The sequence below is a fragment of the Aptenodytes forsteri genome, unplaced genomic scaffold (assembly GCF_000699145.1).
Source record: "Aptenodytes forsteri isolate BGI_AS27 unplaced genomic scaffold, ASM69914v1 Scaffold65, whole genome shotgun sequence".
Taxonomy (NCBI): Eukaryota; Metazoa; Chordata; class Aves; order Sphenisciformes; family Spheniscidae; genus Aptenodytes; species Aptenodytes forsteri.
The window spans coordinates 3,115,045-3,143,010 of NW_008795127.1; the positions used below are offsets into that span (position 1 = coordinate 3,115,045).

A 27,966-nucleotide genomic window follows, 5' to 3' on the forward strand; every position below is an offset into this window, starting at 1 on the left:
ATGTAAGCCAAGACAAGGCTTCACAACCAAAGTAAATAAACAGGTTAATAAAAATAGGTCAATGAAAAGTAATAGCAGAGGGATTTAAGAACAGATTTCAGCTTTGCAGCTGACAAAATATAAACTCCATGTCTTACCAGTCATGTATAGATGATGATTATAAGCTAGACAGTGTGCCATTGTAATATATCACCATGAAGGCAAGCTGCTGAGTTAAAAAACAAACAAAATCATAGTCCTAACCATCATACTGGAGAAAACATATCATAAAGGAACTGAACAACTTTGGTTTACACAGGCCTACAGATCTGTAGGACCTCCTTAGCAATTTGACTTGCTTTTCATTCCTAAACTCTTCCTTGTCCTAAGCACCTTAACAGCTCAATAAAACCAGCAACAGAATTGTCACCAGTAATTTTCAAGTGCTGAAAATATGATTGTGAACATATAGTCCAAAAAGAAACTAGCAGTATTATTTACAAGCACATTAAATGGTTGCAAATGCCTCTTCTGCTCAAGTAAAATATTTAAAAGCAATAATTTCTGTTCTTTTAATAACGACTGTAAAAATGATACCACTTTTCAAGAGAAACTGAGTGCCCAGCTTCCTCTTGCCACTCTCTTAGCTGAGTACTCTATCCATTAGCTACAGAGTCATGTTGTTGCTCGCTTGTTCTCTCTGGCCTCTCAAATCTTACCTTTTTTTGCTATACAGTTGTTTTGGTAGAACAAAGATCACTTCTGCCTAGCACAGCTTACAGCCTGGTGGCTTAGCAGACTTTTCTAGTTTAAATCCACTTCTGGGGCTACAGGAGTAGTTTTCCACTTCATGCATGAACTTTCTGATTAGGCTATTTTACAAAAATGAGTTGCACTACCCTATAAATAGATAGTTTTAGAAAAATTAAAAGGGAGACCTACTGCAGTACACTGTGCTGAGATCAGTCTTCCCTTTCTGTTAAGTATAGCATAACTGCACTCAACTAGCACAGTCTTTCGTGGCTTTGGTGCCTTTTTCCCTTCATTTTCCATCTGCAGCAGTTCAGGCAAAAGCCAGCAGGACATTCCCACAGTATACAGGCACCTAGGTAAACTTCAGACTGAGACCTAAAAAGCTTTATAGAACTACACACTCTATTTGCTTTTCAGTCCATCCTTTTTCTTTTTTTTTTTTTTATTTAGGCACTTCCTTATTCCTGTTTCAGATGCTGATGTATGTGCTCTGGATTTCATCCACAAAAAACATTTTTGGCACATTTATCCCAGATGAATAAATGTCTTGCCCTTTGAATGGTACTACATGAAAATTAAAGTAATAATTGAGATCTCAGTCCTACCCAAGTCAGGATTGCCTAGTCCATAGGGGCGTGCTTGTGTCAGCACATTAGATACTTATTGAAGTACAGTAATATCAGTGTTTATGAGTTTGTTACTTGTTGCCAAGACTGTAAGCTTTGTATATAGGGTCAAAAAGTTACTTAATCCTATGGCTGATACTTCATACCACCAGTCACGACATTAATCAGTAACCAGGCAATTTAACTACTCAATCCTACTACTTACTATGAAGTATAAGTGCAAGGTGCACATCTGAAGTTGAGAGTCACTTCCCTGAACTATTTTAACAGCATCCAGATAGAAAGACCTGGAATTTGCTGATCAGAGTACTCATTAATCATTTTAGTGATTGCAAGCAAGGAGCAAAGACAAGCAACCTACCAAAGTTTATTGATGTATGGTGTAAGGAGGAAAAAACCCTTTATATAAACTACTAAGTCATCCAATCCAATAAACATTGTAGAGCTTCAATTTCAACTAGGTTCCAAATGAAGTATAAAATCTGTGTTTAGTGATCATATAATTATAGAAAACTGCTCAAATATATCCTAAAAAACCAAACCATATCGTTTCATATACTCTAATTAGTCACAGATTACATTATTTTCAGTCTGTATTTACTAAGACAGTGGTATAACTGCTTCTGCAGTAATTCTTTTACTAGTAAAACTATTTGGGGAATAATGAAAAGAAACATATAAATAATCACACACCCCCAAATAGCTATACTAGAAAAGTAAACCTAAGTCTAAGATCCTGCATTCTGAGTACCTGAAAGCATTTAGGATGTGTCCAGTTTCATTGTCAATCATACTCTTTTGGTAGTTTGTTTCTCTTATATATAAGAACATGAAAAACAGAACTGCAAGTCATAAGCAGTATAAGATGAAATCATAAAAAATGGTACTTAATAAAAAAATAGCTAGAATAATTTTGCATGGAAAGTAAAACAACAAAACCCAAGTATGATTATTGAAAGGAAACTAGTAAGTGATGATAAATTTCCTGTAGAATGAACTTTGATCTTACTATCAACAGAACACTATAAATTTTTGTTATCTCTCTGCTTACCTTGCAAAAATACTCTTGCCTTCAGCACCGTCTGGTATACTAAAGCCACACCAATTCAAAGCTCAAATACCTTCAGTAATTAACTCTTTAAGCAACCTGATCTTCATCACTCACCTTTACTATCTCATTTTGAGACATACCATCTTCAGTAATGAAGTACAGAATTATTACCATAAAATCTCACATCATCTTGAAAGACCTTTTCAAACCTGACGTAATCTTACTGCATTTACAGTGTTTGAACAAAGAAACCCCACACTCCTTTCCAAACTCAGCTTCCCCCCCACCCCGAACAAAGAAAATGCATTTTTCAGCTCACTGTAGCCAGCACTGAGTTGTTAATATGTTTTAAAAAAATCATGATCAGTTGAGAGAAGTATTTAAGACCAATTATTAAAGGATTGAGGTTAGTTTTGAGGTCACTTCGTCTGCCACAGAAGTTTTACAATTTCATGATTAATCTCCCATAAAGCTGTTGCAACACATGTGGATTAAGGAAGATTGACAAACTCACAAAGAAAGAACATGTACAGTCTTTGGAATTTACTCTGCTGGTAAAGCTATTTACAGTTGGTAAATATTGTCTCTGAAATGCAAGGTAGCTAAACAAAATGTAATTTTGAACGTTCTGCATTGAGTTAACGGAAAGTATTCATCAACAAGCAGATTTGTAGTTACAGTTAAACAGCAACAACCATAAAGTCAAAGTCTGCGTGCACTGCAGCTACATCTCGCTACACAAAAACCCTGAACTTTAAAACAGAGATTTGCAAAGTTATTACAGTGTGTTAAGAATACATGATTTCAAAGAGAAATATCAGAGCAGGTTTCCAAGATGGCTATTGTCTTGATGTCAAAATTGCTCTTATGCAATTCAACTGTTTTTACTAAGACTGTTTTTCAGTCACAAAACTGTGCTTTGGTTGCAATTACAGCATATAACTGATGACAGCAGTGGTTGAGAATGACTGTAAGTAACATGAGAAATTATTGAACTCTTTTTGGCATTTCATAAAATTCTACAAACAGGAAAATGTTATTATGGGGGAAGAGTAGAAAGTTTGATACTACTCAAAATTTTTTTTTTAGCGAAGTATGAGAACAGCTGTTTAAAACTTTGATAAGTTACAGGGATATATTCTAAGTGAAATAAGAAATTCAAATGTCTAGTTAAAGTTTCTTAGTATTTAGCATATTACAATAAGGAAGTACCTTTTGGGAAAACAGCTTCCAAATAACCCTAGAGGATGCAAGAAAACTGAACAGAAGTACTAGTTTTAAATGTGGTCTCTTATTATAACAACCTTGGAAACAAAACCGTAAAGGGAGGGTTTTGATCTCAGTTATCTTAGCATATCCAAGACTCCACCTACACAAAGACAAATGAGACCACCTACTGGACCTAAATGTGTTCAGGTCATGAAATACCGCCAGCACAAAACAGAAGTCTTTCATACTTAGATGTAGCGCATAATTCCATTACAATGCCATACTAGTAATTGATGCCACCAAAAAAAACCCAAAACAAAACAGGGGAGTATGCAGCCACACGAAATACAGCTTAATATTAAAAATGTTCATTTTAATCTAGATAAAATTAATAATTCATGAAAGACAAACTAATCTGAAAAAGTCACAATGTTTTATTTAACTAACATTACATTTAAAATATAAAAATGTGAAAAATAATATTTAATTAACTGATTTGCAGAGAATGAATATGAAACTAGCTAACTGACTGTTATGGACAAAATCCATTCCCTCCAAATTTTGAAGATATGGCTTATGGAAGGGGGAATTCACCTTCCAAATGTTCATCACTGGATATTTTTTTGTGTGTGTATGTGTGTGTCTATATGGTTTATTTATTTCATTATTTGTTTTTTTTTAATACAAACCATGAGGATTTCCTTAAGAAAGCTCATCAATTGCACGAGATGGTTGGCCATCCAATTTGGAAATACAGTCTTCTAAATTTGAAAATGTAGACAAGTTCAAGAATGCGTCTCCTTAAAAAGCCAACAAGCAGAACTTTCTGTATTTCAACAATACAAATAAAGTTTTTGAAAGACTTGAAAAAGAGGAATTAAAAATGCGATTTGGCAGAGGCTTTTTCAACATTTATCACAGCACTGACACTGGATGTAAGTTTTTATCTTGAAGGAACTGAGGCAGGAACTAAGAGTAGCATGCCAGAAAAAACACTGTATGATCTAACACTATGAATAAAAACAATTCTTTTTTTTTTTTTTTTTATAGTAAGAATTTTCTTGTTCCAGCGTTCTCTGTATATGGATAAATGAGGTACAGATTTCACTGTTTGGTTTTTATTATTTGAGATATTTCAGGGTTCTGGGCAGCCGTAAGCCTACAAATAACCTTCTTGGAATTTTCTTCGGGTACTCATTTAAATCTTTCATATGAAAGGAAAGTTGGGGCAACAGTGTAACAACTCTGTTAGATACAATGGTCCTTACTATCTTCTCTCCTTTGATGTTAAGAATGGTTTATGGATGACATACGTATTTACAAAAGTACAGAGAAAGTTGTTCAAATGACACGAAGAACATTAGGACATTTCCAACACCATTACAGGCTTTCTTTTGAGGCCCCCTAACTCCCTATACATCTAAACCCTAAAATAATAGTTTCTAAGTGAGAATTTGGACATTTATACAATGCTGCTGCCTTTTTTTTTTTTTCCTTCTATTTTAATTGCATGCTATTTCCTACGTTTACAAGACAGAATACTACTAGAACAAGTCTGGAATGCACTGCAGTCTTTTACCTACTGGTTTAAAGGGAACTGCTTTTGTAACTGAACCATATGTAAAGACCTCTATGCAACACTCATGACAGATGATCACAAACTGCCGTGAAAGGTCTCGTCTCAGCTCTCAGAAAAGCTGATGAAGAATTTTATAGCTGACTCCTAGTTAGCCTTTGACTGTGACTCAACTGTGAATTTGTCATACAGATAGAAAATTGTATTACCTCATGTAGAACTGTATTTTTGCTGGGATTGATCTTTTATTTTCATCACTCAAAAATCACGCCAAGTTAAATGTGAATCAGGGCACTAATTCCGAGTAATCTTCTCTTATTAGGAAATTAACAAATATAATGTTATAGTGTTGTTACATACACAAACTCCATTAAGTTACACTACCCAGCAAGCCTATCAAGGAAAGACTGATATCTTTGAAAACCATTATATTGTGTGAAGGTAGTACTATGCAAGTGGCTCTTAACAGTTATCTGGTCACCATCTCTTCCCTGGCTAGAATTATAATTTCACACGTTATATATTCCAGCTCAAAAGAACATACGATATAGAGGGAGTCTGTGTCCATTACCATTTCTGCATCAGAATACGAGAAAATTGAAAGAAAACCTCACCTTCTTTTAAACTCCTGCTTTACAACATAGATCATGCAGAGTGTGACCTGAAGTTTTTATGTAGTTCCAGGGACAGAAAAAGGAGAAGGGAAGGACTGCTGTGCTTCCCATTTATTTTCCCAGCTCCTACCATTTCTCTTTTTCCAAAGAGATGTAGGAGAATAAACAAAATAAATAATTTAAAAAAGCCCAAACACCACCACCTAAAATTTAGAAGAAGTGATCTCTACATAAATGTTTGCAAATAAGTTTTAAAATAGCTGCCTATAGTATAGCAAGTTTTCTGTCTTTTCAAGTGCTAAATCCCTAAGTATTGTAGAGTGAGTGGATGTGAAGATGTTTCACAGATATGAACTTGTTCTCCCAGTTCCAAAAAAGACCAGGTTGAAAACCACTAGTCTAATAGCACTTCAAGTGCTTTAAACAATATTTGAAAAGGAAAATAAAATTAGCTTTTTGCAGAATTAAACTCTCTTTCCAAATGTATGTCTATACAAACTTTTGTCTACTCATGTAACCCTCTCTGGTTGCAGGAATTTAATAAACATTTGGGTTAATTCTGGTCACCTTTTCGGTAAAGGAAAAAAATAATCTGTTCTAGAGACAGTGTAATCAAATACTTTATTTTCTCTGCATGTGACAGGTAAACAGTTGGGCACATGGACGCTGCTACATATGCTTCGAGCTGTGTGACATGAATGAACAATAATTGAGCCTGGCATTGTTTGCCAGCTACAGAAGTAACAAGAACAATTTCAGCGTTTGTGTCTTTATTTAACTTTAAATCACTTTAGTGTGCAACGTAGTAATACTGGTTTTATTCAAGTTCTAAAATATTAGGTCAATTGGGATTAAAACCCACAAGTAGTTAAACAACAAAGATTTCCTTTGTTAAAATGAAGCCAGTACTACTGTGCGGTCACTGGCCCTTCATTTCCTCACTAAGTAATTCTCCAGTGTTATCGGAAACCCATGGGAAGTTGTTTGCAGCTGTACCCATTTCCTATTTCACTTTACTCAGCCTCCAAATCAGACACACACACACAAAGATACTGCTTTGAAGGTTACAAACAGTGTAAGAGACAAAATCATGTGAGGTAGATGATTTACTCATGAGCTATTAGCATTTTATAACTTCACAAAGCTCTAATGATTACTAGAGACTAACAAACAGACAGCGAGAACCACAGACTCAGTGTTACCAAAATTTTAATTACGCTGTTTGATGCAACAAACTTAATATATAAAAATAGCATTCTATTTTGGGATTGCATATATAAAAATGTCTCTAAACCAGCACTTAATTTGAAGGTTGATGTTAGCTTTGTAATGCACGTTTTGAAGTGTGGTATAATTTATAAAACAAAAACTGCCACAATAATAAACTGCCACAGGATCAATTTAGTGTAAGTACTTTCAAAAACTTGAGATAGTAAAAGAGAACATAGAAAAAAAAGAAAATAACAGCAAAAGTTATGTCAAATAATATTAAACCCTAGACAAACACTTAGCTTCAGATTTAATCACTCAAACAAAAAAATTCCAGAGTCAAGACTGCCATATCACCTTAACTTGACTGTCTTGCATGTGTGTATTAAGATGCACAGACTCAGGCCTCATTGGGAGCACAGGATACAATATGTTCTGAAATGGGTAATTACTCAGTGCTTCTGCTGGAATTCCGTATGTAAGAAAGGCCTTATCTAAATGACCTACCTCCTACACCACAGGATTACTAATTTTCTCAAAGGAATGTCCATGGCATTCTCATGATAATACCCAAGTGCTTCATAAATATGAATGAATATATCTTCACAACACTCCCAAGCAATTAGGTCGTGCAATTATTCTTATTTTATACCTGCAAAACTGAAGTATAGGGAAATTAACACTCAAAATTAATTTTGTCATTCTCCTGTCCAGGTTATGAACCCAAGTCTAGTTTTTGGAGGTCTGCATCATTTTCATATCAAGCTGCATTACAGGCATAAAAGGCTATTATTTTTGCACTCAGCATGTCTGCAAATCTGACTCAAAATTGTTATATGGATCAGTATCAAGTAGCTCCCTGCCTCATTTGCTATTATTGTTTTAAATTTCTGAAGGCATGGCTTCTGGAGAAAGTGTTACTTGCTATCCAACCCTGATTCTTTCCCCAAGCCAAATCTAGTCGGTACAATAAATGTAACAGAAGTCCTGGGGGAGTGGAAGTAAGCATATCAATTTGGCAAAAAGATCAGAAATTATTTCCGGCCTGAATACACGAGCAAGGCAATCCAAAAAGGGTACAAGGGTCTTCCCTCGCCCTATATGGATACCCGGTTAGGATTCCAGTTTCTTGCTCAGGTATACCAAGGAGAACTGGAACTCCTTTCACTATGCAAATGCAGTTTTTGCCATTCTAATTCATATACTGCCACTTACAAGGAAGGAGTATGAGCTTCTTTCAGGCACCTTACCTCAGCAATCTTTGAGATGTTAATTATACAAAGCCTGTATCACTGAGTAGCAGCCATATTTTAAAATCATGGCATGGCAAAAGCTATTCCATCCATATGGAAACAGATACAGAGCCTAGGGGAATTCAGTGAGCTCCTTTTGTTTAGAGAGTTCAATCTAATGGCTCTAGTTCTGCAGCAATTAAGGATGTTCTCCTTAGCTCTTAAATCTCCACGTTCTACTCATGACTTGTTGAGCCATTACTGTTGGTCAGTTAAAGCTGAATACCTTTCTTCTAATTTCACATGAAGTTTGCAATCCCACAATTTAAACAATAAAAATAGAAGAAAACTACAAAACACAGGAAGCAATGATAGAAAAAGAATTTTGTTCTAGCCCACTGCAATGTCACTCTGGGGAACTGTAAGTATACACTTTAAACTGGGGAGCTAGTTTGCATACTACCCTCACAGTTCTTACCAGGTGCAACAAAATCTTGTATTTAATGCATGTCCCACTCTCTTGACTCAGACAGAAAGAAATTACATATTTTGTTTGAGAGCTCTTCGTAAAATGAATACAATAACTCTCTCTTGAATTGACACTAACAGATCTATTTCTAAATGGTTAATCCAATACAGATTATGAATTATGATTATATAATTTCTAAACAGCTCATAAATACAGTTATATACAATGGTATTATCAGCTATTATTAGTAGATGCCATAATAAGTACCCGTTCCACTTTCTCTAAGAATTACTGCAATCCTGCTGTCAACTGTCATGCTTCCAACATTCCTCCTCAAAAGCAATAAAGCAAATTAACATCTTGTAATATGAAAGAATCAAAGATGGAAAAAATATAAATTTTTCCACTCAACATGATTCTGTAAAAATAAAAATATTCAGTAATTTAATTCAAACAATACAATATTCAATTATATTTTGTAAATACAACCATGAAGTTTATATCAGTGAGGTGTAAAACTTTTCAGTCCTACAACTAGATTGGAGTCGAATCACTGACTTAAGTGAAACAGCTCATTACTCGTACCTCAAAGCATCCATTTTTGTCCATTCATTGCTTTCTCAAACAAAATGTATCCAAATGCATCCATTGAAATACGAAAGCTAGCAACTAAGAACATTTTGATAATAAGTTTCAATGTCTTTGACCTTGTTACAAAGTAATTACAAAATGTAAAAAGCAAAAAAACCCTGAACTCACAAGCAAATAAACCACACCCACAATAAACAGTGAAAAATTACTGAACTATTTTCTATTATACATACCAGAAAAAACATTGAACATTGTGAGCTCCAAAGCACAAAACCCAGAACTTATTTACTCTTATACAATCCTTTGCTTTACATGAGTGTTGCTAAAAGCGCAAATCTTTTCTGATCCTCAGTGCAATAGCTCTAGGGTTAAGTGGTGAGATTAACCGGAGTCCCAGCACGTGTGTTCTGAACAGCCATCAAATTCTGCCAACTCCAACTCCTTCCATCTAAACATACTAAAATGCCTTTGAACTCTATCGTCTTTGTCCATTACTTCTGTATTTAATTACAAGCTATTTTGCAAGAAGTTAAGCAGATATAAATTAGTACCATAACTTACATATTTGCCTACAGTTGTGTTCAGGTTGAGCGTGAAAGTTGTGAAATTAGTCTTTGCTCTAATTTTTTCCTGCAAATAATATTATGATAACTATTTTTATTCCACCTGGCCAACTCAATGTACAGCAGCTTTTTTTCATTACATGGAAACTCCAAAACTAAAGAAAGTGGTATTTCATTTGCTTTAATGAAAGGCCAGGTATATCTGAAAAGATTACAAAATGTCCTGCGATGTACTGTGTTATATATTCTGCTCCAAAAAGTGAAACATTATTTCTGCATGCAAAGAAAAACTTAGTAATGTTTCTTTAACCAAGTTATTTTGTAATTACTTAAAATAAGAAAGATATTTTTAAATGCCAATTAAGATTTAGTGAAGGGGATACTCAGAAACTGATCACTGTAAGAAGCACACAGATACTACTTCAGTGAGTAGCATTTCTGAAAAACAGATCAGTCAATCAATAGTTCTTGTTGTGAAAAGAAATCTCCTCTTTCTGTGAAAGATGAGCTATATCCTACATAGGCCCATGTCAGCCAGTTTCACCATCTAAAAATTCAGCATTATTGTGCAAAGACACAGACATTTTAGCGTGGAGCTTATAAAATTCTAGAAATTAATTAGCTACTTACAGAGAACAGAAAGCAGTATTTTACTTGACATAGGCTACATATAGGTTATTGCTATTTAAAATCTGTATTACTATTATGTGTGGGAGTTCTAGCCATGGATCACAATACCATAGTGTTAAATTCTATAAAGAGACAGAAAAAGATGGATCCTTGACCTGGAGAGGAGACAATAACATAGTATCAACTGAAACATATTTTTAGCACTCACCACATATTTTAAGAATCCCAACACTAGCCTTTCCTTGACTCAGGCTGAATGCCAGTACAGTCCTGTTTGCCTTTGGGGTTGCACAGTGGCCCAAAGTAACAATGTCACACACACTTAATTCTCTTACTCTGTCGCTTTCAGTGTTATAATGGGATACAGTTAAAGACTTGATTCATAGTCCAGCCCTGTATCTCCCCCTTGGCTGGAAGGGAAACCTGGGGCCCTGTGAAGGTTTCTCTTCCTTTGACAAATACCTTACAGTGCGATAGCCTCACAAGGGCCAACAAGGGTAACATACCTGCATAAGCAAACAAGACAGGGTTTGATCTCACTAATTCTAGTCAAATGTACTCTTCAGCTGAGACCTATTTTAATTAATTGATGGAGATAAAATACACTGTGTTAGAGCTACAACAACTACTAGTGTCTTTTAAAGTGATTTTTCAACTCCTTAACACCCCAATCCTAGTGAAAGCGCTTTCACCCCAAATGAGATCTATTCAGGTTAAACGTATTTGATTGCTAATAGACAGAAGACAGACTTGGGAAGTTACAATCCTGATAACCTCAGTCAAAACTCATCACTATGTTAGTGCCTACTGCAGTTTCAAACCAAACACGTACAGGAAAAACAAGACAGCATATTAGATCGCATGAAAACCAGTGTCCTATATAATAGGAAGACAATATACATGAACTAGCTATTTAATATTCATTGAACTTATAGGAGTGCACTCTGGGAACACAACAGAAACCAGCCAAAGAGGTTTCCCTTCTCTCCTCCTCTGCCCACCTCTTCTCTTCTCCTCCTCTCTATGTTTATTATGTCTATCTAGCATTACAATTTTAACAGTAATAGACATCAATGAATCTACCTATTACTATGATTTTATCTATATTTAAAAAAAAAATAAAACTCTCCTGCTGAATGTAAATCAGAGGGAGATTCTTTTCTTCTCAGTGCTTGTACTCTAAATATAATTAAATAATTATTTCCATTTGTTTGGGTTTTTTTTTTGGGGGGGGGATGTCCCTCTCCTTTAACACTGAGCTGAGAAGGACTCCAGACCGCACAGCTTGCTTCTACCATATGCATGCTACAATAAAGGCAGGTAAGAAACTCTCTTGACAGAAAATCTTTATCAGCTTCCTATTAAGTGTTCCTTATCACTTCAGCATCTAGTGTGTTGAGCTCCCTCAAGCTCCCTTTCTAACATAAATGAGATCGGCAGTAAGCTACTGATGTAGAAAACTACAAACTCTGTCTGAAGACAAGTCACAATCTCCTGCTGCCCTAATTTTTCTATCCATTAAATAGGAATAAAGATGTTTCTTCATCTCAAAACTTAGGTAAGGGAGGCACGCAAGTGCCTTTTTTAAAAGTTTGGAAAATGCTGCATAATGATACAGAAGGCAGAGAGGAACAGGAAAGGACCGGAAGAAAGCGGAAGAGAAAATGAGCTACAGAAAAAAAAAGTAAGGAAACTGCAACCAAAAATAGTCGGCCAATTATACAGTAAAGAGTAAATGAATGTAGGTAGAGTTTATGTTCACTTGCAATTTGAGCACTGCAGTCACTCAGTTCTTTCCACCCAACTCGCAGGCAATTTTACTCCCAGTTTTATCAATATCACTGATTGAGAGGACAAGAAATATCAAAGTAGCAAGCAAACAGTACTTTTCAAAAACAGAAAGGGTGAGGAAGTAGATAGATAAGCGTGTGTGATGTGTGTTTGCATCATGTGTAAGCAGAGAAAAACAAATAGAAACAAAGCACATACGTGCAGAGTTTCTGCATTTACTTTAGAAGACTTTGGGGTTGAATTTTTCTTGTTTTACTTCTTCAGCTGCCTTTGTTCTAAAACGAATGCTTCTGTAAATATAGTATTTAGATAGAGGCTTTAACTACGCTAAAGATCTTCTGATGCTATAGCTATTTCATATGTCCCTCTTGGCAATGTTTTCACAAGCAGATGCAGCACATGCTAACAAAGAAGTTATTGTCAGAAATAACCCAAATAACATACCTGTGTTTGCACTCAGAGCTTTGCTGACACAGCAATTACAGCTGATACAGCACAGAAGTCTTTCATACCCTGAGCTGAAACAACTATGAAACAGACTTAAGGCCATAGTGTCAACCTAGCCTTCAAAACACATTTTTCACCCACTTTTTGCTCCTTTAAATCCCCTGAAATTCCCTTTACGAATGAGCAAGAACTAAATGAATAAGGCTTCTATTGCTCCCTTCTACTTAGTAGGCTTGTTACAGACTAAAGTCACTCTCTACACCTCTTCAGCACCTCTAGTCTAAAAATCTCTGAATTCTGAGGAGAAATTTCTGGCTGATTGAATCAGAAGCATCTCCTGTAATTTGTACTGTGAAATAGTACCTAAATGCAACACATGAAAAGCTAAGCTGCACCCAACCCAGCAAAATATTTAATTAAACCCAAACCCTTCTTTGCTGTTAGGAAAGATCTATGGAAAAAACATCCACAATATTTACTATTTTCTCTACGTTCATTCAGAAGCAAGGGATGGTAGGCAACCTTTATGTTGTTTTCAAAATTGCTGTGTAGCTTCAGTTAAAATGGATTATTTTATTTGTTTCCTGTCTCTCTGCCCTACACAAATTTCAGTATTTGTAATTCACAGTTACCAAAAGGTCACTTGTTTCTTGTATCCGTACCTTCTTGTTAAAACCTCAGCATGTTTTTTAAGCTTTCCAACCAAACACTGAACTCAGACTCTTTCTTTTCATTAGGTAACAACCACACCTGCAAGTTATCTTCCAGATTTTGTATCGCTTACAGCAGCAAGTTACTTACAAAGATAGTCTCTTCCGACTGTGGGACAAGTGAGTTTGCAGTTAATAAATGGCTTGCATTGCTTAGACTAACACTACCCAGAAAGAAGGAAAAAAAAAAAAAGCGCCTGACAAAAACCCTATGCATGAAAATTGGAAGACTGAGACTGCTAAAAACAGTCTGGATGAAACTAAGCTAAAATATGTGTTCCAAAAGTATATTTACTGCATTACAAAAGCAAGAAAAGTAAACAGGTGTTGACAAGTCTAGAGTGGAGCTACTCTGAAGTAAACCTTCCCAAAATGCGCATGGTGTGGATGTCAAGTACTTTGAACCAACTGCTTCAGTCTCAAATCCTCTTCTACTTGTTTGTATAACTTACTAATATTGACACAGCCAAAGATACCATGTTAACTCTAACTATTGTGAAAGCATGGTTACAATGTTAAACCAAAGATCCTGATTTTGCCTGTTATGCATTTATGCGAATACATTGATTCATTTATATGCAAAATAAAACACTGTATTGTACTTACCAGTTTTGGGGTTTATTGAAAAGAATCCCTGTGGATTGCCACTTGTAATCTTGTAGGTTAATTTTTCACTTGAGCTAGAATCTGGATCAAATGCCTCAATCTGAATGACGGATACATCTTTAGGTGAGTTTTCCATGACCTCTGGGTAATAAACTGGTTCTGTGGTCTGAGGAGCATTATCATTAACATCCCCAACTTCTATGTAGATTTCAATGAAGGATGATAAAGGCACAATGCCTTGGTCTGTTGCATAAACAGTTAACCAGTAATGTGAAGTAGTCTCACGATCCAGGCGATCTGCAGTCTCAATAATACCTGTTTAACAGGAAGAAAGATAAATAGAAAATGCTCAATAAACATGCAGAAGTGTGTAAAAATAGTGTAAGCAACAAGCTTAAATAAATGAATAAATAAAAATGAATACAAGTTGAAAATAACTGACATTGTATATTAACACAGCTTGTAGAATCACAGACAAACATATTGAGGCTAACCTGAAGCCACAAAAAATAAAATTACTACAACAGTTTTCAGCAATTACGCATTACAGATATTAAAACAATATATTACTTAATTTCCTTCCCAACATCCTTTGAGATTTATCAGATCAATTAGCACTATTCAGAAAAGCTATTTTGCCTACAAGATTAAATAATATAATGAATTCACAGTCTTTTGGGACTTGAATGACCCTCTTTACTCATCACTGATTATAGTGAATTTTATACCATATTAAACTATCTGATTTAGATGCCAAACTCTTGAACTGTTTACCATTATTCATATTAATGAGCAGCTACTTAAATGTGAAACATTCTTATCTATGTGCCCAAATGAATTATTTAACTGAATTTTCTTAATGTGCTTATTTGTATTCACAGAAATTTCACAGAGAAGAAAACAAAAGTTATACCTGAAGCTAACCTCTGTAGCATTAGGACCAACCAACGGCTGCCATTACTCTGGCAATGGAAAGCAGCACTTGGCTCAATTTTACATGCACAAAATGAATTACCATTTAAGGAACAGCTACACAATTCACAAACTTGATAAAAATCTGTCTGCTGAGTCTACAGGAGTTTGTCTGAGCCAGAACTAAACAAAGAATGAGGGACTCAAGTTTTTATCCACTGTGAAGGAAATACAGATCTATTTTTATATGCAACTTACTCTACAGGTACGTCATAATATGCACGTGTCAAAAGGGTACATGACACGCTGTAACCTATTTGATGGGGGATGAATATCAAACAGATTCACGGAGCCATGACACAATTAAACTTTGCACTTTCCTTTTCCTGATCCAGTTGCTCTTACAGGTGGTCCAATTTGAGACATTTTCTAAATAGAACTTAAAACGAACCTGACACATGTCAGGGTGAGGGACAGAGCAAGCCCTTGCAACTATTTCTGTGGAAGTCTCGAAGGGCTTTTTCATGGCTCTTACTGTTTGTTATACTGAGACACACCAGGTCTAATCGGGATTGGAGCAGAGATAAGTCAAACTATCACTATGACAGCCAGTTTTGGACTCTGGATACAGCCACATAATGTGACTATGCGTGATGTGGCCCTTGTCCTGAGCTCGTTTACTCCACACAACACACACACACCCCCCATCAGTAAAATAGGACATTGATAAAACTATGCCACTGTGCTTTTACAAGAGTTCTACAGGAAAGGAATTAACTGTAAGTATCATTTCCTTCACACACCCCAGACACTTTTTTTAATGCATTATACCAACTGAGCAAAATGAGATCAATATTGAGGAATTACTCATTTATTCATTACTTTCTTTGCCTTGTGGGAAGCTGCATAAAGGTCTGATGATGACCATATGAAATTTTAAGATGTCCGTAAGATCAATTCAGAAGGGCTGGAGGGGATAGCACCCAATGCTTAGACCTGCAAAATACCCATATATAGCATTTCAAGCAACACAGCATTTCAGAACTACCACCAGATGTCAGTATGGAAATTGGTTTTATATAGTGCCAAAGGCTTCAGAACTGGGATAAAAAGGAGGGGCACTGCAATTTGAAAATATACAGGCATTACATACAGTCTATACTACATACAGTTTTCTTGAAAGCGAACTGGTGGCTTTATAATTTTCTTCCCCCCCCGAGTCATCAAAAACTAAGCCAAGGTGTTAATTTTAAGGATTTTGGCATTTTAGATTTCCAGTCTCTTCACCCCAGTATTTATATTTTGTTTGATAGCAGCTTTATTATTAAAAAAATTAATAACCCTATGTAGTCACTGGATTTGTGCTGTGGTTACCTGCATAGTTTCTGATTGTTAATGTACGTAAATTTGCTCTTAAAAATGGACACACAGCCTTGAGCACCCAATTACCTGGATCCTATTTTTGTAACTCACTCACATTATACCTTTTGCACCTCTCTACTTCAGCCAGGAGACTTGCTTGGGAGTAAATAAAATTGTTAATTACTGTGGCCTCATTTCCAAACCTAAATGCTGGATGTGGCATACAAGCACTTCATCTGAAGTCTGGGTAGACTCCACGTATGCCTTGGAAAATTTTGTAAAACCTTCATGTCCCACTAAACACAAGGCTAGACTGCATTAATTCCCTTTTAGCAAGGCTTCCAGCAGTGCTGCTCTGTTGCTTGTGATCCATGCAGAACACAGTGGGCAGGCTTATGTGCCGAATTGAGCGACCGTTATCATTTTACACCCGTCCTGCTTTCTTAACAGTAGCTACATCAGAAGTGGCAGATTAATTTTAAGATAGCCTTGCCTGATTTTAAAGAAACATAAAAAGAGACTTGTGGTAATGGAGCTCTCCTCCTGCAATCTGCTCACCTTTACAAATTCTACCACCTTAGTTATCAAAGCCTACCTCACGGAAAAAGAAGACTGAACCTATTTTGCTTTTGTGGACTATCAGTTCTCAAATGTCCATTCTCTTAAGTCATGTACTTCACAAGGGAAAAAGGGGAAAAAAGTACCACACCAAAAAAAAAACCACAAAACAACTACAGTATTTCAAAAGAAGTATGTAAAAAGACTATAGAGATAGTGGCTAACCATACAATACAGCAAACACGGGCAACTTTATTTTTTGGTTCATTTTTCATATCAAATTAGATCTGCATATATGACATTATTTCTGTATATTTTACACTTTTTGCAGAAATGTTCAATGAAAGGCTTGTAATCTGTCTGATCATCTGACCACTGAACAGGTCATGTAACACAGACATTTACCCAACAAGGTAGCTCTGGTTTTCAGAATGTGTCTGATTTTCTACAGGATCATCCACGCTCTAAGCGCGCATTAGTTAAAGTAACATGAAATCTCATTCATGAAAATTATTTTTCCATTTTTCTCATGTTTCTTACCCAACGGATCATGAATTGTTGAGTGAGCATTTTTTCTGTACGTGCTCTTTATAATTCCAAACTGAAATAGAAAGCATCTAGGAAAATGATTTTACGATCAGTCAGATATGCAAAGATGCTTACGTAACTGTTTAACGCTAATCAACAGATTAATTCCTGAATGAACATTTCCTAGAGGCATAAAGGGTACTTAAAAAAAAGCTTTCATGTACTCCACTTACAGTTCAGAACAGATGGAATAGACAGGTATGTATGCAAGTTGGAAAACTTATTAGAGATGGGCATCACACGTAAGTGGATTATTTTGACAATATTAAAAATGAAGACTCAAAATAACATTCCTCCAGTATAACAGCCACGCAAAAGGGGACAGGAAGATAGGGAGCAAAAATTTCCCTTCACCCCTCACACATTGAGCAGGGTGGAGGAGAGGCCACCACACCTAGTTCTCCTTCATCACTCAAAGCTGCAGGCACAGGAGGGAAGGGATCACTGGTCTATTAATGACTCAGCTTTCCTTCTGCCGTTTCCGCCCAGCAATAAAATGGAACGGATACTGATCCAGTACACATGCCTGGGGGTGGGGGGAAGCTCTGACTACCAAAACCTGAATTTTTTCTGGTTCTGCATCAGCACGTGTGTCACAAAACACAGTCAACACTAAACACACACAGCTACACGGAGTACTTGGTTGGTTTTTCCCCCCCTTTTAACATTATTGTACAATCTGAACTTACATCAGTAATTAGAAAACACCATCCTTTTCTCATTACTCTAGTTGAAGTTGCTCCTGCTTCTGCAAGTTTAACGCTAAATCTGATTTTGCCTATGAGAACACTAATAGCTTCATCTTTAATTTCTATACAATAATGAATACAAATGCATGTAAACTTCAGTAGTCTACTATACCTTCTAAGAAACAGAAGCCCAAAGAAAAATAATTTAACTAAGAACATTGTAAAAAAACAAAACAAAAAGACAATGATAGTTCTCCTACCAAATCACAGGTCTAGAAACAGTCCTTAAAGCATCATTGGTTGGTGTGCCAACTTTCTGCTTTTGCAAACATTGACTACAGTGGCCTATTTTACATATTAGGGCAGCACAATTCTGTATGCTGTCTGAAAGCCAGCACTCGTGGAGTTCATAAATTCACTGGCTTCTAGTTCTAGTGTTTCTCAAGACAGCAGAGAGAAAAATGATGGGAACTCATATATCAAAGAGAAGTAATAAAACAATCTAAGTAAGAGTTAATTTGTTTTAATCTCGCAATCAGCTAGATCCATTAAGCATCAGTAAGATGTTGATCAGTATCATCAGTTTCAACAGCGTATTTTGGCTCCTAGAAAGTATTTTCATTTTTTTCTTCAAGTGGTGCAAAGCACATTTAGGGAGTACAGCTTAAGTGCTTCTATTGTATCTTCAGTGCTGTAAAAGCTCCATCACTGCTCTAATTCTTCTCCCATTCACAGAAAAGTCTTTAATCAGCAAATTTCCCATCCATTCTCTATGCTGAGACAATTTGGTAATTTTAACTTTTACAAACCACTTGCTTTTTATGTAGCAAGACAAGTAGAGAAATCTTCCACAGAGCACCACTAAAGAATCTTTAGCATGTATGGTAATCCTAAAGACTTGTAAATATTATTGTTCATAAAATACAGTAAAGTGAAGATTCCAAAAACATTTTTCACTTGGCTGGATATACAATCTTGAAGCCTTTCAGGTGGTCAGGATAAAAAGAAATTCAGTCAGTAACCACCAGAGGGGAGTACAGAGGAGCTCTGATGAAGTGTTTCTCAGTCATCTGCAAGAGGACATCAGAGCTGATTTTACAATATTCATATGTCTGAGATTTTAGGCTAGATATTGTTCCCACTTGATGCAATAGGACTTTTCTATCAATTTCATTAAAAGAAGGCAAAAGTCCTAAGTGAATACTATAGAACAGAATTTGGACAGAATTCAATATGGAGGAACAGACTGGTTTATGAATACAGCAACTGAGGAAAAATCAGAATGTTAACCCCACTCTCGACAAGAACCAACATTACTTGCAACTTAAATCCCAGAACCCAAGTCACTACAGCCAAAGTCACTCTTAAAACAATAATAAACATATAAATCCACCTCAAATCTGACAGCCAATTCTATCTAATTAACAAATGCTCAAACTATAATACCCCCAATTCCCAGGGATGATCCTCCTTAAGTGTGCTTATCCATGAGAACTCTCATTAACAATATTAATGATTCTGTAATGGAAATCAAAACCTGCAATCATTTCTCAGCAAAGCATGAAAATGCCGTTTAGCAGAATTTGCCCTGGGAGTGACGTTTGAAACAAACTAAGAGAAATCCCTGGCCTGGAACATGATGCTTGAAATCTGATTATAAACTTAATTAATCTAAATTCTAATAAGCTGGGCAAATCAAAAAGCTTCTTCAGCTGCTTTAAAAGCCATCTCTGGGGGAAAAAAGGCAATATTTTAAGAATTGCATGAACAAAGGTTTTGATCAAATATGACCTTCAATGAAAAACCAATCCAAATCAAAGTTTTAGAAGTAAGTGGATTAAGCCTGTTATAAACAGAGGCATGCTGTCCCTCAATGGCACTAGTCTGCCAACACCAACACAGACTGCAACTTTGTCTTCAATTCTAAACAAACGGTAAGTCACTGCAGTGTAAACTATCACTAAGGTCTGCACAATCTTTTTAATTAAAAATAAAATAGGGGGAAATGCTTACCACATACTGCAGTTTACTACTTGAATCTCTGCTACCTCTAGATAGGCTGCATATATTTTCCAGAAAGTTATTAATGTTCATGAAATTAGCTTTTTATGCGGACAAGGGTCCAAAGAACCCCAACTCCCAGAAACTCAGTTTTTCTGGTCAAATTTCTGCTTTAGATTTTGTGGAACTTCACTTAGTAGTTGTTGAAACAAAGAAAGAATTACATCAGCCTTGCTGATTACTGGTTTGGTTGTTTTGTTTTGTTTTTTTAAAGTAAAATCTTGCTAAATATAATACTATCATACTTTGGCTTCTAATGTTAAACAATTCAGAACAGAGAGTTTTCAGGTTGTTACTAAAATCTCCACGCTTGCACAACTAGAATAGGCCAGAAAACAAAAACATTTTACAAAGCTGGTATTTCCCAATTTAATGAACTTTTGATTTCTGCCCAGGTCATCTTATTTAAAACAGCATCTGTTCTAACCCATACTTTGCCTTTTGGTGCAAGTTAGTGGCAGTGCAGTTCTTCAACACTATCCAGATCGAACACAGATGCCTTCCTCGGCAGACTTTCTGCTCCTATTTGTCTCTTACACATTCTATTTTTGCCTTTCCTGCAATACACCTCTCTTTCTTAGATTATTACCTGCCACGACATAAGCATTTTCCTCAGCTGTATAAATACAGAGGCTATAGCAGAGCTGACAGGATGAAAAAACCCCAAAAACACAAAACCACAAAACAGGAAAGAGCATCTGGCATAGGAGAAGAAGCAGTGCTTGTCTGCTTCTCAGCAGTCCCCAGAGGCCTCAAAGAGGAACACATCCATACTCTTTCGTCCTCTTTTTCCCCTCGAGTAACTTCTAGAGGCACAGTCAAATCAGGACAGCTGGCAAGTGCAATCCTGTGTGTTATGCGTGGGTTTTCTGTGGGGTTTTTTCTCCACTTATGCTCCCTGTCAGACACAGTAAGAGAGAGCAAGGTGACTTGAAAAAAAGGCGAATTTATTAATAGTTATGGCACCCACCCGCACAAGAGAAGACAGACTACAGCAGACTGGAGTGCACTATTTACAAGTACTAGACCTATCTGTAGCATTCAATATAAATTGTGATTCTATTACTAATTGTGACCAGTGTCATAGCTCAGATTCTTTCCACTTTACAGCAATTAAAAAAAAATCCTCTAGCCAATTTATCTGTATTTTGGTTAACTACTTAACTTCTTTCTGATAACTCCTGGCCACTGCTGTAGTCTGACATTGGGAAATGCCTTGAAGCAGCAGCCAAGTACAGCTACAACCCTACATGCCATAAAGAATTCTATAAAGTGAAGGTTTTGAAATATGTAACTTACTGAACTCCCAAGAAAAAATTCTTTCTTTCCCTGGGGCTGCTATGCTACTGTAGCTCAGGCCTCTACCAAGCACCAGTGTGTAAGGGACAACTGAGCCTTAAGCCTACAGTTCTTCTAAAACAGCATCCAACGTTAATGTCTACAAAATTTAATATTATTTGATCAGTCAAGTAATAACCACTTGGTAAAACCAAAACAAACAAAGGCAGCACAATATCACATCAGTCTTTATTCTACACAAACCAACTATCCTTAAGCACTAAAGATTTCAAGTATGTCCTGCCACAGAGACAAGGAACTATTCAGCACTTAAAACGTCAGTTGAAAAGACCAAAATCTCCATCCTGTGAACTCCCTGAAACAATCTCCTTCTAAAGAAGGAATGGAATGAGATTCCTTTTGCAGAAGTGAAGTGTCAGCTCGTCCACTCTATAAACAGGGCAGAATGCCAAGAGAGGCACTGCACTCTAACTCTTGAAATACTAAAGACCTGCGGCAGGCAGTGTCAACTTTTAAAAAGTATATACAATCTCTCTTTTAAGAAACATAGTATTTTTGAGAAATAAACTGAGCTGGAAAAGTGCTAGCCTTCCTTACTTGTATCACATACGCACTTTGAACAGGAAGCATTACGTGTTTACACCTCTATGGAATGAAGTGCAACCAGAGAAATATGATTTGCTCTTCAACTCCATAGCAATTTAAAGCTTATCACTGACAACGCAAGCTACTCACATATCAGACTTCTCGCATCTGAAGATTCACACAGACTAAACTGTACTGTTTAAGAATATAAATAATCCTTGGTTGCAGCCCTGAAGGAGAGCAGAAAGTTTTAGCAACTATTGCTTGCCTTTGAATCACACACAAACAAGAGGTGTTCACTGCTCTTCTCTCTCCTCTTCTCCAGGAGCACAGCTAGGAAGACTGTAACCTAGCAACAAACCATTGATATTGCGTTTTGCATAACTTAAGAATTCAGATTGCTTGTTTGCAAACATGTCTGAGGAATATGAGTGTGCATAACTAATAATTCAATCTAGTTTGAAACAGTTTCATTGTTTCTTTTCAACCACTCAATGATTCTTCTATTTTGCCTGAGTAAAGCTGAATCTTAAATTAACACATTCTGATTTATGTATCCTGGTTAACTGGACTTTAACATTTAAAAAACCCCAAACAAAACCATACCCCACAAAAACACAACCACCCTTGAAAAATTATGGCCTGCAAACATAATTTGTTGCAGAGTTGATTTTCACATGCACCCCAAAAGTCCTTAGATAATACATTCAGATTGTGTTTGCAAACATGTCTGAGGAATATGAGTGTGCATAACTAATAATTCAATCTAGTTTGAAACAGTTTCATTGTTTCTTTTCAACCACTCAATGATTCTTCTATTTTGCCTGAGTAAAGCTGAATCTTAAATTAACACATTCTGATTTATGTATCCTGGTTAACTGGACTTTAACATTTAAAAAACCCCAAACAAAACCATACCCCACAAAAACACAACCACCCTTGAAAAATTATGGCCTGCAAACATAATTTGTTGCAGAGTTGATTTTCACATGCACCCCAAAAGTCCTTAGATAATACCATCTAACACCTGTCATCAATATAAACATTCCTTCTAATAGTTACAGCTTGTCACATATTTAGATTTTACACATTTATTTGTTTAGATATTCAGTAAGTTTCTATACAGTGGTCTTAATCCACTTTTTTATATATATATATAACATTTCTTCTTTGAAGAAAGGCAATGAAAAAACTTAAACTTTACAATTTCTGTTTCAGAGAATGCTCAGAAAAGTTTCTCTCAGGAGAAGCTAGGAAAAAAATACCAAAAATAAGCTGAAAGTAACACATTGGAATTACAAGTCCTTTGTCAGCATTTATAAAGACAGATTCCCAGAAAATTGAATGAAACTTTAGTTATAGCTCTTTGAAATAGAAAGCTGTATACATTTCAAGTTGCATCTTGTGTACTACCAGCTGAGAAATCATGCTTAGACAGGATTGTTAAATGGAAGACAACTCTTGTTACTGTTTCAAGGACAAAGTGCTCATTTTCTAACAAATCAGGGCTTAGAAAGTTTCAAGCAACTTTTCACTAGCAGTATCAGCAAGCTGATGGAACTGTAGTGAATTTGCACAAGTTCTGTAACTGGTAAATGCCATTTCACTGTGCAGCTGCAAGACCTTCCAACATGTCAAGTCCACCACTGCTTGCTCTCTTTCCAGGGACCAGTTATTGCAAGTTCTGGGAGGTGGAAGGGGAAGAATATCCCTGCAGAGCATATGTGGTGTCTAGAGCACAGAGAACCCTTAACAGAGTACAGGAACCATCATAATCAGGACAGATTTGAGATTTTAACGAAACAAAACCAAACCGAACAAAGTAAAATCTCAATCATAATAAAATGATGACCTGTTTTATATCTCAAATTTAACTTCACTGAACTGTCTAGACATAGTAAAATATATAGCCAAATCCAGTTTTGTACCAATACCTTCAATAAATCTGGTACGAGTATAAGTTTTCAAAAACTCCCAAATTCTATTAAATAACCTACTGTATTCAAAATTAAACAATTTCTGCATATGACACTAATGGAACAACAGAGAGAGTAGTTGGTGAAACAATCAGACACTATCAGTGTCCAGTCAAACCTGGCAGACTCACTTTTGTAAATGCATAGAAATTACCAATGCATTCATAGTAAAACACTTTTTTGGGGGAAAAACTTGGCATCCAAAGAGCCCCAGCATGTAGTCAAATCCAGACCTTGACATAAAACTTAAAACATAGAACAGTTTATGCATCACTTCCGAGCTATGAACAGAGGGCAGTAATTTGAATTGTGTTCCAGCGGAGGGAGAGAAAGGGTCACTATTGATCTGTGCTACATGCAGCTTATAAATAAGGTAGATACAGAGAGATTTGAAGAAATACAGAATGTTCAACAGCTAAGAGCAACTATCACTTAAACAAGCATCTAGAAATAGCACGAAGACCTAGAAGCAAAGATGTGCATAAAGCTCTGCACCAAACACAGTATATTTTAAAACATTGAGAAAACAGTTTTTACACATCTTAGTTAAATGTGCAAAGTAGAACAAAATACAGGGCAAGAGAAAGAATTGTAAATAATTAGACCCAGCAACATTTTGACTTCCAGTTCCTGACACATTGCTTTCTGCACATTTGTACAAAAACAAGTCAAATGAATGGAAAACAGTGTTTAGGCCATTTATAAGAGAAAAAAGTTCTGAAAACATGTTCTTAAATTTGTCTACATAGAAGAGTATGTAGAGTACTACATAGTCTCTACTACAAGAGTACTAGATAGTTTGGGCTAAAAGTAATAAATCTGCTAAAGTCCACAAAGATCGTGAACTTGCATTCAGGAAGTCGGGGGGTGGCAAGGGGGAATTTTTGCAATTAGAAGATCCCTGATGGGGCTGCCTTAGAACTCAACTGATTACTTCCAGTTCAGAAAATCTTTTGGGACAATGGCAGACAGCTCCTATTGTCAGCCTCATTTACGGTTATTTTAATAGCTCCAGCTTATTTCTGTCAGCTAGGCTGCTTGTATGTCAGGCTTTCGGACAGGCAATGTAATTGCTATAGAGAGGAACAGTACCATGTTGCTAAAGCTCGATATGGAGAGACAGAAAAACCCCCCTGATGAGTACACATTAGGGAAATGAAATGTTAACTCCTATGCCAATAGGAAAAATTATTGTAATAGAACCACATACAATCTACGTTTCTTTGAAGAAAGAACAAGTAAAGCAAGCTTTGCTGTTAACATAAGCACTCATTCATGATTTGAAAGAAAACATGCTGAAAAAACATGACCACACTACTACATCAGCATTACAGCAGGTTTATAAAATATTAGTGAAAATGGAACAAACTGCCAGTAGATTCTGGGCCAAACATGTGGGCTCTCAGTACCCACAAAAGCAGCTCCTCTTACTGTGTTACATGAGCAAGGTTTGCAGGATCTGATGAAAATCATTGCTCCAGTCATCCATCCCCTTATTCAGGACAGATTTTTGTCTTCGGGTAAAGACACAACTGGTTTCTATGTCCCAAGAAATACAATTACACAGTATCATAAAATTAGAATAAGTAACTATGTTTAAGCAAAAATACTTATGGATAATATTGTTACACTATTCAGTTACCTTTAAATCCTGCTCTCTTACTAGTTTCATGACCAACAGAGAATTTCTACTGAAATATAGGTAATTCAGAAACAAGCGAAGGGTTCTACAGGCCTACTGTTTGTTTACTTACAAACGTCAAAGAAGGAAATGTATTTAATGAAATTTTTAGAATGTATGTGTACTTGCATGTGCATAAGAAATGCAAAGGATGAATTTCTAGGTTCTTTGTTAAAGTTTATGAGAATGTCTTACATACACACACAAATGAACACATATATGCTCTTTAGAACTCTGGCTTCACCCTGCAAAATCCCTCTAACTTCACTGTCAGTCTTCCTAGTACTAAGGAATTGTTGACAATGTGAGTGGTTATACTACCACTCTAATAATTTAACTGGGAAGTGGGGAGCCTCTGAAGGGGAAATTCCTCTGCAAATGGCCCCAGGAATTTCAAAACTAACTGGAGCTGACAGATTAACCTAGGTCCCCCTTAGGCAGAAGAGGAGGCTACAAGGAAAATAATGAGACGCATGGGAAGCCAATTATGCACAAGAGCAACACATTTAATTGTACAGAAACTGGTTTGTTGATCCAGAAGGATCTAGCTTTTTAGACCTCTGCAAACTATTAAAATATCTGGACAGTTCTGCAACAAGCATACTCACTTTTTGTCTGTAAATCTCAAAGTTTAATGACCATCTTAAATAAGGAAAATCGTTCCACGTATCCCAAGAATCTTTTTCCTGCATACACAGCATTTCTCTCAGATTCCCTCTTTGGTTGCCATTTGAACAATCGCAGCCTACCTCGTATTACTTCTGCAAAAGTAACTTTGAAGGCCCAGGAAGTTCAACAGAGCAGTCCTACTCTTTAGTACGAAGCCGTTACAGCTATGATCCACAGCAACACTGGCTCATGACTAACCCACATGCAAAAAATTGTTGTCATTTACTCTGTGCATGTTATTTATACTGATTTGTGTTTTGGACTGCTGCAATTTTGCTTCAAGCTTTCGGTCTCCAGACTATTTTCAGTTGCTGAAACTGCTGGTTAACAATGACGGTTCCCAGACAAGCTCTGAGCAAGAAAAGATACTGATACCTATCAGAAGGCAAGTAGCATGTTGAGGACTATTGGCAATCAGGCTATTACTGCTGTTCATGTTACTGCACCAAGTAGCTATGTACACAATGGCACTTAATTACTGTCAACAGAAATTCTGCTCCCGAGCAGATTTATGTGTACAAAGAAGAGCTGGTGTACCTGTGGGCATGTGAGTACTAGGAGAACAAAGCAAATCAATGAAGTCACGAGATTAAAGCATCTGGGATCCAGCAGCATCAGAAGACATTTTCATCCTTGTTCTGACAAAGTCAGATTTATTAACCTACAAAGTATCCATTTATTTATTCAGACTTTATTTCTACTCATATATCCAGAGGTGATTCCACACTGATCAGTACTTGTTATACTAATTTTTTTTTTGTTATTTGCCTTTGCATATGAATCAAAATAAACAAAAGGCCATACAAAGAAATGTTTCTGAACTTGTTTGTTTCTGAGTAAAAACTTCAGAACAGGAGAGTCATGAAGGCAAAGAACTTTGGGGTTAAAAAAACGTTTGTTCTCTTTGGTTAAGATTACTGTATCAAGCAAATGAGAAATCCTCCGTTTGTAAGCAAATTCTTACATGCACACTGAAGAATCAATACTTAACATCTAAAAAGGAGACCTGCAACTAGAAAACTAGAAATGACTTATTAGATGTCAAGCATATTTATTTTTAAGTGCCCTGGATGCTTGTTGGGAGGTGGTTCAGTTTCTTTCACATAAATAATGGGTAACTGCCTGCACCATTTTAATCAAGGTTTTCCAGAAAAAAAATGATGACTAAAGGTAGCAGAAATTAACGCAAGTTAACAGTTTTAAAAAAAAAAACCCACAACCTATAAATTTAATTCACTCTATATTTATTGCTTAATAGTAGAACCTGCAAGCATTTGGATAAACAAACCACAGAGTTTCTGTTAGAATTTCCATTGGAAACCTCTTAATTATTCCCCATAGAAACATTTTTCACTGAAAATAACTGCACCTTTAGTAACAATACCAGAAAGAATGAGTGATGTCAATAACTCTCCACCAAACAAGAAGTTTAATTGTCATAGAGCCATGATAAAAGTAGATCAACTCTGTCTACACTAGTACACTCAGTGTAAATGAAAGAACACTACAATATTGTAGGTAACTAGTAGA

The 27,966-nt window shown here is 36.2% G+C and overlaps 1 protein-coding gene across 4 annotated transcripts in view; it reads right to left on the minus strand.

Moving 5' to 3' along the window:
- Positions 1-27,966, minus strand: part of FAT1 (FAT atypical cadherin 1) — a 104,622-nt gene that overhangs the window by 60,118 nt on the left and 16,538 nt on the right. For all 4 annotated transcript variants that reach the window (XM_009277386.1, XM_009277384.1, XM_019471578.1 and 1 more), the window contains exon 2: positions 14,057-14,371. In XM_009277386.1, coding sequence (XP_009275661.1) covers positions 14,057-14,371 — 315 coding nt within the window. The remainder of the gene's footprint in view (positions 1-14,056; positions 14,372-27,966) is intronic.